Raw genomic sequence first — 13,356 nt, forward strand, 5'->3', positions numbered from 1 at the left:
CTGTATCTGCATTAAATTAGCCTCAGAACCTGTGTAATTAATATATGTTCGGGTTTAAAGGGATGAGGGGGCAACCCCATTCCTTGCTCTAATTCATCCTAAAGGTGTTCTATTGGGTTGAGGTTAGGACTCTGTGCAGGCAAGTTAAGTTCCTCCACCCCAAACTCGCTTATCCATGTCTTTATGGATCTTGTTTTGTGCACTGGTCCAAATCATTTGATGAAGGGGGAATTATGGTGTGGGGTTGCTTTTCAGGGTTTGGGCTTGGCCCCTTAGTTCCAGTGAAGGGAACTTTTAAGGCGTCAGAATACCAAGAAATTTTGGACAATTTCATGGTCCCAACTTTGTGGGAACAGTTTGGGGATGACTCCTCCTTGTTCCAACATGACTGTGCACCAGTGCACAAAGCAAGGTCAATAAAGACATGAAAGAGCGAGTTTGGGGTGGAGGAACTTGACTGGCCTGCACAGAGTCCAGACAGGATAAAGTGGTTGTAAACCTCAGACATGAAACATAAACAAAGCCTATCCCTCTAGTGCAGTGATGGTGAACCTTGGCACCCCAGATGTTTTGGAACTACATTTCCCATGATGCTCCACTACACTGCAGAGCGCATGAGCATCATGGGAAATGTAGTTCCAAAACATCTGGGGTGCCAAGGTTTGCCATCACTGCTCTAGTGTCTAATTCTCTCAATCCAGGGCACCAAGGGGGAAATTTACTAAAACTGGTGCACACAGAATCTGGTGCAGCTGTGTATAGTAACCAATCAGCTTCTAACTTCAGCTTGTTTAATTATCCTTTGACAATAAGCCTAGGTTCACACTGATGTGGGTTTGAAATTCCAAACCCACATGTCAGTCTGACTTCGGGAGCGATTTCAGAGACATCTGTGCGTGTTCCTTCACAGATGTCTATTTAACTCACCCTTAAAGTTTCCAAAGGTAGTACAGGAACTACTCTTGGGAATTGGTGCAGCGCCACAAAGTTGGCATCACACTAGAGTTGCCACCTCATCCCTTTAAACCCGAACACCTTTGAATTACACAGGTTCTGAGGCTAATTAAATGCAGATAAGGCACCACGTGAGTTTAATTACTACTTAAATCAGCCTCAGAACCTGTGTAATTAACATGTGTTTGGGTTTAAAGGAATGAGGTGGCAACCATACATCACACCGATTCGGATGGTGTCATACGTGGAAGCTGATTGGTTACTATGCACTAGATTCTGTGAGCACCACTTTTAGTAAATTTCCCTCTTTGTGTCATTTCTGCTATCTGCAAGTCATTTCTGACAAGTTTTCCATACACACGGGCCAAATGCCATCCGACATTGGTTGGTTCAGTAAACACTGGTCAACATTTGGCCTGTATGTATGCCAGCTGGCTTAACTGTAAATGTATGGAAGCCATGTGAAGAAACACTGGGAACAGCTGTCAGTTCCAGCAGTGGATCTTCAGTTCTCCAGCTCCAGAGTATGTCTAATAAATAAATGACAAGTGTGTTCCCTGACTCTAGGCTATCCCAAAACGCTGAGAAAAGTGCACTTTTGTATCACAATGGAAAGTCTTCATGAAACTTTTATCTGATTGGTAGCTCCGGGTTGTCACTTTTCCAGTTTGCTTAATTATGGGTGCTTTTTCAGAAATGTCACTGACTGCTCCGGGGCTCAGTATTATAGCCATAATGTGTTAAAACAGACGGGGCCCCGAAGGGACCAATTACTGGGAGCAGCTGTACATAGGAGGCAAGGCCAGGCTGTGGCATTAGTGTGTGCACCTTTCACAGCTGCTGCCAGCAAACCAAACCTCACCCATAAACAACCACCGAACCGACCATCTACTTACCACCTGAACGTCTCACAACAAAGCGTTTTCTTTTAGGGCTTGTTTACACTATGTGTAATGACTGGCATTTTTCCACACTGTGCCCTGTTCATACAACGCTGGTGTGATGTGCAGTGCGTTGTAGTGCTGAAAAATGCTGACATGCTTTATCTTTCAACAGTGCACTGGATTGCACCGCAGTTCACTGCACTGCTGTGCACAGACATGAATGAAGTGCCACTAAAGTAAAGTTTAAGGAAAGGAAACATTTTAAGTCTTTGGTCTCAATGAATTCCACTTTGAAACTGTGCGACTTCACTTGAAGCCACACGATTTCAAATTCGCCTGTCAGTGCAACTTGGAAGACATCTGTGCAACTTCATGCACACATGTCTATGCAAGTCGCACCTCATCTTGCAAAAAGTAGTGCAGGAACTAAGGATGAGCTCCAGCGTGTTCGCACAGCCCACGTGCAGAGCCCGCCAGGAAGTCGTCGCAGCGCTGCGCTAATCACAGTCAGTGAGACATTGCCCTGATACGTGGCTACAGAGATCAGGCAATGTCTCACTGCCTGCGATTAGCGCAGCGCTGACTTTCTGGTGGGCTCTCCTATGGAGTGAGAGTTGCACCTATTTGATCGCTTCAATTTGATCAAATCTCATGGAAAGCCACACATGTGTGACCGGGGACTTAAAGGAGAAGTACAGCCAAAGATTGTTTGATTGTACTTCTGTGGATCACAGGAGTGTAGTTCATATTGCACTCCCATGACCTGTTTTCAGCAGACAGGGGGCTAATGTCCGCTGTCTACTTATGTCGCAGAGACGGTCCAGGCTCAGATCGCGACACTGGGGTTGGGATCCTCCCAAATATCTGAACTGGCACCCGGCTCGGACTCTCAGCAAGCCACTGAGAGCTTGAACTGGCCACTCCTGCCCCCGCCACAGCTCAGCCCTCCAGTGAGTGAGGAGGGGGCAGAGCCCAGAGCGGTCACTGACAGTCACCAGCTCTCTGCTCGGGAAGCTGTGAGAACCCAGCGATTGGCAGTGTTTAATCGCTCGATTCTCAGTGTTAGAGCTGGCAGGGTCTGATGCTGCATCCACCTAGGTAAATATAAATGTGCAATAACCCTGATTCCTATACTTCTCTTTTAAGGTCTATTAGGCAAACATTCTGGAATTCAGATGCAAGATTGATGGAGGATCAGAATAGATTAAAGCAGAACTCTAGCAAAAACACTATATAAAAATAAATAGTCCAATAAAGATAAAATAAAAAAGTATCTTTTTAGTCCAGAGCTCTCCGCCACAGTACTTCTTTTTTGCCAGAGATCCCTTCAGTCTGATGGCCAGTCATTCAACCCACTTCCTCTGAGCCCATATCATCCTGGACCAACCCCCATACTGCAAGTGAAAGCAAATGCAGCACAGAAAAAAGCTTATCTGTGTTGCTTTGCCCTCTCCTTCTATCAGCATGCTTCTTGTCAGCACATTAATTGACTGATTCCTTCTCCCTCTCACACTTAAGGATGCTGAACAAGGACTAAAAAAGGCTGATACCAGGCCAAATCCAGATACTTACATTGCTTGTATTAAAAAAAAAAAAAAAATACATTTAAGAATGTATTAATGACTACAGGAATGCCTTGGTCACTCATGATTGGCCAAAGACAGTGACAGCTTCCTGGTGGGATTACCAGGTGCGTTTGGAACAAGAGCTGAACACACCTGAGCTCATTCCAAAGGTGTGGTCAGGGCTCTGTGCGGGATACTCCGGTTCCTCCACACCAGCTGTTCAAACCATATCTTTATGGAGCTGGCTTTGTACACAGGAGTACATTCATCCTGGAACAGAAGAGGACCTTCCTCAAACTGCACAATTCTATAAAAAGACATTGTATGCTGTAGAATTGACAGTACCCTTTACTGGAAACTCCCAAACTCAATGGGTGTCCACATACAGTACATACACTCAACAACATTTGGCAATTGTTAATATATAACAACTTTGTTACTCAATAGATTTACAGTGATATTTTGTATAAGTACAGTTCATCCATTTGTCATGTAAATGCCCCATCATGTATTTTAATCTCTCAATGTTCAGGAAACACCAGAACTCAATAATTGGAAAGGAGCCCACATTATTTTGACTAGGTACGTATAATTTGCAAAATATTAAATTTCAGCCCCCCTGCCCACAGACCCCAACAACCACCGAGCAAGGGTTGTCGGGAAGAGGCCCTTGTCCCCATCAACATGGGGGCAAGGTGCTTTGGGTGGGGGGGCGCAGAGGCCCCCCTGCCCCAAAGCACCCATCCCCCCATGTTGAGGGAATGGGACCTGGTATGGTTCAGGAGGGGGAGGGCGCTCGCTTGTCCCCTCCCTTTCCTGACCTGCCGGGCTGCATGCTTGGATAAGGGTCTAGTATGGATTTTGGAGGACCTGCACGCCATTTTTTTTTACATTTTGGTGTGGGGGTCCCCTCCGAATCCCCATGCCGTTTTTTTTCTCTCGGCCAATCATGGCACTTGCAACTGAAGGAATGGCACAAAGGGCCGTTTCTTCACAGCGCATGCGCTGATGACATCATCGGCGTAGTACAGAGTAAATATCTCCTAAATGACGCACGTTTAGGAGATATTTACTGTACCTATAGGTAAGCCTTATTATAGGCTTACCTATAAGTATAAATTGAAAATGGAGGTTTACAACCTCTTAAACTCTCCTAAAAGTCAGCAGCGTTTTTACAGAAAAAGATGTATGACGCTTGCTGCAATCTTGTGATGGTATGTGTTCGTTTTGAGGCCTTTGATATTCAGATTATAGTGCACATGTTGTAAGAGAGGCTCCAAGGTAAGTACGAATAGTAGAGGTGATAATGGGCACCCTTGTCTTGTGCCATTGCTGATAGAAAAGGGGTTTGGATCCAAAGTAGTTTACTCTGACCGTAGCAGTTGGGGAGGAGTAGAGGGAAGTCTCAAGCTAATAAACTTTAACCCCTGATCTAAAGATCTGTGTTTCCTTGACTTGTCCTTTGGGCCCACACGTGAGACCTTTTACCTGCAATGTTCAGCCCCCCTGGCATTTTAGTGCACCCTCAAGGGACAGGTGCAAGTCCAGCCCTGCTTAGGGATGCCACTTTATCCCTTTAAAGCCGAACACATTAATTACACAGGTTCTGTGGCTAATGTGGTAATTCAACTCACTTAGTGCCTTAAATAAAAAGCCTCAGAACCTGTGTAATTTAAATGTGTTCGGTTTTAAAGGGATGAGGTGGCAACCCTAGGGCCCCCGCTGCCTGCAGCCTGTAAAAGTCTAATGCCGCATACACACGGTTGGAGAATCCGTCGGAATGCGTCTTATCGGACCGTGTCGTCAGATAATCCGACTGTGTGTGGTATGCATCAGACTGATTCCGTCCGAATCTCCGTCGGACCCAATTTTCCAACATGTTGGAAATATTTCCCGACCAACTGGGCCGGTCGGACCTAATCCGATCATGTGTAGCAAATTTTGATCGGACCAAGTGCCACGCATGCTCAGATCAAATTCCTACATCAAAGCTATTGACTACTAGCCTGAATGTAGTCCCATCGTAAGGAAATTACGTCACCGCGTTCTTGGCAACCGCTAAATCAGACAACTTGGCACGACCGTGTGTATGCAACAGTTTCGGACACAATCCGTCAGACTAAATCCGACAGACAAAATCCGATGGATTTGGTTGGCAAAATCTCCGACCGTGTGAACGTGGGCTTAGGCAGGCTGTGGCTAGATAGGGCGGAAAGCTGCACTTAGAGCCCTATATGTTCAGGGATGAATGCTAGGAATGCAGAAAACCCAGGATTGCAGGTGTGGTTGAAGGGGGGGGGGGTCCCTAATAATAGGCACAGCAGGTATGTAGATCCAGAATCCTAGCACAGAGATCATAGACCTGCCTCATAATGGGCAATGCATGTGTGCAGACCTAGGAAATCAGTGCTGGGATGGTGGGAACCCTGCATAATGGGCACAGCAGGTGTGCAGACCCAGGAACACAGTGTAGTGATGGTGCAAACCCCTCATAATAGGCACAGAAGGTGTGCAGATCTAGGAAATGAGTGCAGGGATGCTGTGAACCCCTCGTAATGGGCATGAGAGGTGTGAAGACCTAGGAACTCAGCACAGGGATGATGAGAGCCCCTCATAATGAACACAACAGGTTTGCAGACCTGGGAAATCAATGTAGCGATGGTATGAACCCCACATAATGGGCACAGCATGCGTGCAGACCTAGGAAACCAGTGCAGGGATGGTGGAAAACCCTCATAATGGGCACAGGAGGTGTGCAGACCTAGGAAACCAGCACAGGGATGGTGAAAACCCCCTATAATGGGCACAGAAGGTGTTTAGACCTGGTAAAATCAATGAAGGGATGGTGGCAACCCCTCATAATGGGCACAGGGCATTGTGCTGATCCAGGAACTCAGTGCAGAAATGGCTGGAGCCCCTCATAATGGGCATAGCAGGTGTGCAGACCTAAGAACTCAGCACAGGGATGGTGAGCGCCCCTTATAATGGACACAAAAGGTGTGCAGACCTACAAATCGATGTAGTGATGGTATGGGGTGTAGGGATGCAGACCTAGGGACTCATCACCAAGCCCTCACCAAGAGTCCCTGTAAGATAGCAGAGACTGTCAGGGGACTGACTCTCCAGCATCTAACATTGTCATATGTTTATACTTGGGTGGTCTGACCCTTTGAATGCCAAATATTCATGTCTGACATGGCCAGGAGAGCTGAATAGGGACCTGAGAAATGGAGGATCCGGGCTGCTCTGTGCAAAATCAATCCACAGAGCAGGTAAGTATAACATGTTTGTTATTTTTATAGAAAAAAAACAAAAAAAAACGAGCCTTTATGAGACTTTACAGCCTGGTTTCTAGGAGTCTATCCAGATAGCGTGAGTGCCCTTTATACCGTATTTGCCGGCGTATAAGGCGACTGGGCGTATAAGACGACCCCCAATTTTTCAAGTGAAAACATAGGTTTTGGCCAATACTTGCGGTATAAGACTACCCCCCATCTGAGGCAACACCATTTAAAAAAAACATTAGAACCATTAAAAAACACAAAGCAAGAATGCCATCTACTCATCTGCCATGCTGTGTTATGTCATAAAGTAAATCAAACAATAACACAAACAGAGATCTATTGAATGCCACAACTCTGGAAAGTAGAATTTTTCACTAACCAAACCTATACCACTTTTGGGTTACATTCTATGGGAATTGTCCACCAAAATGCATTTAATAAACCCCCTGTCATATGTCCCAGATTTACCTGTCCCTCTTGGGTGCCTGGGACCTCAAAGGCAAACAGCAGGATGTATAGTAGTAGGAGATCAGTGAATGGATTTACCCAGGGAAGTATGGTGAGCGGTGTATTATTTTAATGAATACAACACCTGCTTGGATTGGCAGAGGCTTTAGCATCATCAGCCCTTGCCCCTCTCTCTCTCTCTCTCAAAGCCAATCTGAGCAGGCTACTCTATGTAGCCTGCTCGGATTGGCCGAGGTTGTTACTCCAATCCAAGCAGGCTCTGTATTCATTAATAGAATACATCGCTCGCCGGGATTGGCTCAATGGCGTATACTGTTGTAGCTGAAGCCACATACAGTATTAGCAGACATTTGGGGGCTGACATCCATCGGGCAGCATTGTATACCTGTATACCCGGCGTATAAGACGACCCCCGATTTTTGGGCATTTTTTTTTAGTGTAAAAGGTAGTCTTATACGCCAGCAAATACAGTACATTGTTCTAGATAAGTGAACTATGCAGAATATTATGATAACCATCTTGCATTGGTACATGGATAATAAGCAATTCAAAATTATGATGGTCCTTATTGTTTAACCTTCATAACAACCTGAAGTGGCTTCCTCTTCTGTTGGACTGGCTCCAGTACACACGGGTTGAATGCCACCCGACATTTGGCCCATGTATACTAGGCTTAAGGATTGGTAAGCTGCAATATATTACATTTTTGTTCTTTAGTCTAGATATCCTTTAAGGCCCCTTTCACACAGGTGGTCCTATCGAGTCCTGTTTTTCCAGCGGATCCTGCATTCTCCTCTATGGTATGACCTACTTCCAATCTGACCTAATCCAGCCAAAACAAATGGAAAGGAATCTGAGAGCAGTTGGTTATAAATGGAAAGCCAGTCCATTTCCATCTGACTGCCCATAGACCAGAGTGGGCTGTGTCTGTGTTAGCTCTACATAAGGGGAGCAGACACGGACCTGTCATCCACCTGCTCTGCTCAGCTCAGTAGGGGTTCAGTGCACAGGTCCCTTGCTGAGAAAATCAGATCTGGCCTGTGTGAAAGTGTGGGAAGTGTGATTCCCAGGACTTCTATGTTAGGACGGACTTTCCATGGCAAGAGGAAGACCCGCTTTTTTGCTAGCCCACTTCTGATTAACACAGTCTCTACAGTGCAGCTACCCACGCTTTGTGCTCCCTAATGGGGGATCATCACAAGTGGGTCTGCAGCCAGAACGTCCATTCGGGAGCCGCTAGCTGGAAGGCGTTGAATGGGCCTGCTCGTTGGTGAGAGGGCTATTGCCCATCTTTGTAAACCTTTCCTTTGTTTCATTGGGACACTGTGCACAGACAGCTTTACCTTGGGAACATTCTCTTTAGCTACAGTCATCAGAAGATATACTACCACTCTGTTACTACACCCTATTGGATACAAGTAATGAGTGCCAACTGCCGGTGAAGACTATCAGATCTGCAACGGAAACATTTTGTCATTGCTACTTAACCACTTCAGCCTGGACCATTTGGCTGCCCAAAGACCAGAGCGTTTTTTGCGATTCGGCACTTCGTCGCTTTAACTGACAATTGCGTGGCCGTGCAATGTGGCTCACAAACAAATTTGATGTCCTTTTTTCCCAATCAATAGAGCTTTCTTTTGGTGGTATTTGATCACCCCTGTGTTTTTTATTTTTTGCACTATAAACAAAAAATTTTGAAAAAAAAACGCAATATTTTTTACTTTTTGCTATAATAAATATCCTCAAAAAATATATAAAAAAAACATTGCTTTTCCTCAGTTTAGGCTGATACATATTCTTCTACATATTTATGGTAAAAAAAAAAAAAAAATTGCGAAATGCATTTATTGATTGGTTTGTGCAAAAGTTATAACTTCTACAAAATAGGGGATAGTTTTATGGCATTTTTATTAATATATTTTTTTTATTAGTAATTAGTAATTAGTAACGATCTGCAATTTTTATCGTGACTGCGACATTATGGCAGACAATTCGGACACTTTTGGTGCTATTTTGAGACCATTCACATTTATACAGCGATTAAAAATGAACTGCTTACTGTGTAAATGTGACTGGCAGTGAAGGGGTTAACCACTAGGGGCGCTGCAGGGGTTAAGTGTGTGTGTCCTAGGGAGTGATTCTAACTGTGGGGGGGATGGGCTACGCGTGACACGACACTGATCACCGCTCCCAATCACAGGGAGCTGTGATCAGTGTCAGTGTCACTAGGCAGAAAAGGGAAATGCTTGTTTACATCAGCATTTCTCTGTTCTGCCTCTCTGTGAGAGGATCGTGGGTATTCCCGTGGAAATCGAGTCACACTCATGAAGCTTGCGGCAGGGTCACGCGTGCGCCACACGGCGGAAAATCTGAAGGGACGTACCTCTACGTGCATTTGCCTGTCCGTGCCATTCTGCCAATGTAAATGTTCATGCGGCGGTCAGCAAGCGGTTAAAGGGCCCTTACACCATCCATGTTTAGCTGCATCTCTCATTAGGATCAGAGGTTACACAGGTCAGCCTGGGTTTCTCTTTCTAGAAGTACTGTCAGTATTGCTTCTTAACTTGTTTATCCTTTCAGGTTATGTCCAAGTGGTATTCTACTGTACAGTGCCATGCAAAAATATTCCCCCCCTTGGCCTTTTACCTATTTTGTTACATTAAAACCTTTAGTTCAATGTTTTTTTTTTAATCTGAATTATATGTGATGGATCAGAACACAATAGTCTAAGTTGAAGTAAAATTAGAAATATATATACATAAAACTATTTTTCAGAAATAAAAAACGGATAATTGGCATGTGCGGATGTAGTCACCCCCTTTGTTATGAAGCCCATAAAAATCTCTGGTGCAATCAATTAACTTCAGAAGTCACATAATTAGTGAAATGATATCCACCTGTGTGCAATCTAAGTGTCACATGATGTGTCATTACATATACACACCTTTTTGAAAGGCCCCAGAGGCTGCAACACTTTTAAATACTGACCAAACACTGTCATGAAGACCCAGAAATTCTCCAAACAAGTAACTGACAATGTTGTTGAGAAGTACAAGTCAGGGTTAGGTCATAAAAAAATATTCAAATCTTTGATGATCCCTAGGAGCACCATCAAATCTATCATAACCAAATGGAAAGAACATGGCACAACAGCAAACCTGTCAAGAGACGGTTGCACACCAAAACTCACGGAACAGGCAAGGAGGGCATTAATCAGAGAGGCAGCACAGAGACCTAAAGTAACCCTGGAGGAGCTGCAGAGTTCCACAGCAGAGACTGGAGTATCTGTACATAGGACGACAATAAGCCGTACGCTCCATAGAGTTGGGCTCTCTGCAGAGTGGCCAGAAGAAAGCCATTACTTTCAGAAAAAAATAAAATGCCACATTTTGAGTTTGCGCAAAGGTATGTGGGAGACTCCCAAAATCTATGGAGGAAGATACTCTGGTCTAATGAGACTAAAATTGAACTTTTTGGCCATCAAAGAAAACGCTATGTCTGGCGTAAATCCAACACATCACCCAAAGAACACCATGCCAGCAGCAGTATCATGCTGTGGGGATGTTTTTCAGCAGTCAGGACTGGGTAACTAGTCAGAATTGAGGGAAAGATGGATGGTGCTAAATACAGGGAAATTCTTGAGAAAAACCTGTACCAGTCTGTGTGTGATTTGAGGCTAGGATGGAGGTTCACCTTCCAGGAAGACATTGACCCCACACAGCTAATTCAACACTTGAGTGGTTTAAGGGGAAACATGTAAATGTGTTGGAATGGCCTACTCAAAGCCCAGACCTCAATCCAATAGAAAATTTGTGGTCAGACTTAAAGATTGCTGTTCACAAGCCCAAACCATCCAACTTGAAGTAGCTGGAGCAGTTTTGCAAGGAGGAATAGGCAAAAATCCTAGTGGTAAGATGCGGCAAGCTCAGGGACTTGGTGCTGTGATAGCCTCAAAAAGGTGGCTCTACAAAGTATTGACTTTAGGGGAGTGAATAGTTATGTACATTGACTTTTTCTGTTATTTTGTCCTATTTGTTGTTCGCTTCACAATTAAAAAAAAAAACATCTTCAAAGTTGTGGGCATGTTCTGTAAATTAAATTATGCAAATCCTCAAACAATCCATGTTAATTCCAGGTTATGAGGCAACAAAACAAGAAAAATGCCAAGGGGTGAATAATTTTGCAAGGCACTGTACAAAATAAAAACACATACATAGGTGTATATCATATTCTTTTGTTGCCTCCTGTTTCAACTGACATTTCTTAAGTGGTCATTCGACTGAGTTTGAGCTGCTCAGTTGAACCATTACCTCTTTGTACAACCACACCTTAACTGATGTATTCCAGTAAACGTTAATAGAATATAAATGCATTGAGTGTTGTCATATTACTCTATTTCAATGATGTCTGAACCCAGAGTGTCAGGTTGGTTGGAAGGTTCACAGGGTCATGGCGATGCAGTTGAGCAGGTAAATCCAATCAGTCCCCAAGGGGCCATGCTACATTTTTTTTTTGTCCTTTCTTGATGTGGCTGGAGAAATCCTCCTTGCTGAGCTATTGTATTCTGACAGTGGGGAGACTTCCCCGCTAACAAAATACACTGATCAGCATTGCAGGCTACTGTACTGTTGATTGTTAGATCAACTTCTGTATAACCACAGGGGCCATACATGGATGGAAATTAGGCCAGTCTCTGCTGAACTAGCCGTATTTCTATCTATGTATGCCTCTTCCTGCAACTTCTTGTCTACATGTACTCACTCTAGCATCAGCTACTCATCCTTGCTCTGGCTTTGCTTCCTAAAAGTGACAAAAGTGGGCTGTGTAAGTGCAATGTGTGTGTAGTCAGGGCCCACAGTAGTCTCCTTTGTGAGAGGGTGACAACACAAAAGAGCATTTGGTAGACAGTGGTCACACTATAAAAGGAAATACCTGAATCAGGACTATAATAAAGACAGCAAATTTAAAAAAGACTGTAACAAATTTTGAAATTTCATTAACAATTTTAAAATTTCATAGGAAATTTTAATGATTGGATTTAGATCTAATAAATCAAAAAAAGAGAAAAGCTACAAAAATCCTTGCTTTCGCTAACATATTTTAACCTGCCCGAAGAAGCCACAGGGATAGAAAATGCAAACTTACTGCGATTTACTGGGTTTCCATCCGGGTAGGTTGCCAGCTGCAGGTAAACCGTCCACAGTCCCAGGAGCAGGATGGAAAGCAGCAGCAGTAGCCAAAAGTGCTTCTGTAGCATCCTTACTGGGAGCGGGCGCACCCACACATTGGGCGCCCGTTTGCCTTGCGCCCGTCTGTACAGCATGGTGCCCCTTTTCTGGCCCACCACCGCCTCAAAGCCGAGGTCATTGCCTGCGTCCTGCCATGACCAGCGCGGATCTCAAACCGGCCTCTGGAATGTTTGCGACAGGTACTGCTGCGGTGAAAGTGGCCGTGTCGCCACAGGCAGGTGTCCTGTTACCTTGCAGGAAAGGCGGAGGGCGCTCGTTGAGTCTCAGTTTTCAGGATGCTTTGCTGAGAGGTTATGAAATGCTGGTTAATTTTGAATGCACGTTTAAGCTGAAAGGTAAAAGGGACAGACAGCTTTGTGCTCTTCTGCACTCACTGTTTCTTCCTGGTATCACCTGTACGCCCCCACCTGTGAGACTCAGCCCTTGTTTACATTGCCATCCCCTGTCACCCTAGTCTTGCTGTCACTTGCCTGTCCTTTTCTCCTCCTTCTCCCATCGTCTTATCGCCTCTTCAGCCCCCTGGGGCTCAGGCACTTTGCTCTTAGGGAGGGGTGACTCTCCCATAGTTGTGGCCCCTCCCTGATTCTTTCCGTCAGTCTCCTGATTAATGACACTGCTGTAACAGGCTTTGTAAGACAATCATACCTGGTAAAAGCTGACGCTAAGATACCTGGAGGGGAGGTCAAACATAAGCACAAGTCACCTGCGCCTCAGGGTTGGCCATTCGGGTCTGCCACCTGCTACAAATCGTCACAATGTTTCAGTTTTCAACAATTAAAGTAACGCCAAAAACTCTGCTTTTTTTAATCAATTAGCCACTGGAGAATAAGGCTGCATTCACACCTAAGCGTAGTCTGTTTGAGCGTTTTTCCAGCGTTTTTATTTCAGGTTATGTGCGACTTTGGCACATTTTTATGCGCAATTTGTGTGTTTTTATACAGCATTTTTAACA

At 44.6% G+C, this 13,356-nt stretch overlaps 1 protein-coding gene across 1 annotated transcript in view; it reads right to left on the minus strand.

Annotated features, from left to right (window-relative positions):
* B4GALNT3 (beta-1,4-N-acetyl-galactosaminyltransferase 3) overlaps positions 1-13,014 on the minus strand; it is a 108,263-nt gene extending 95,249 nt beyond the window's left edge. Inside the window, exon 1 of the mRNA XM_077468945.1 lies at positions 12,301-13,014. Within this exon, the coding sequence (XP_077325071.1) occupies positions 12,301-12,478 (178 nt within the window). The 5' untranslated portion in view covers positions 12,479-13,014. The remainder of the gene's footprint in view (positions 1-12,300) is intronic.
* Between the last annotated feature and the right edge of the window lie 342 nt (positions 13,015-13,356).

Source organism: Lithobates pipiens, unplaced genomic scaffold, assembly GCF_037356315.1.
Source record: "Lithobates pipiens isolate NorthernLeopardFrog02 unplaced genomic scaffold, aLitPip1_a1.2 Scaffold_8, whole genome shotgun sequence".
Lineage (NCBI taxonomy): Eukaryota > Metazoa > Chordata > Amphibia > Anura > Ranidae > Lithobates > Lithobates pipiens.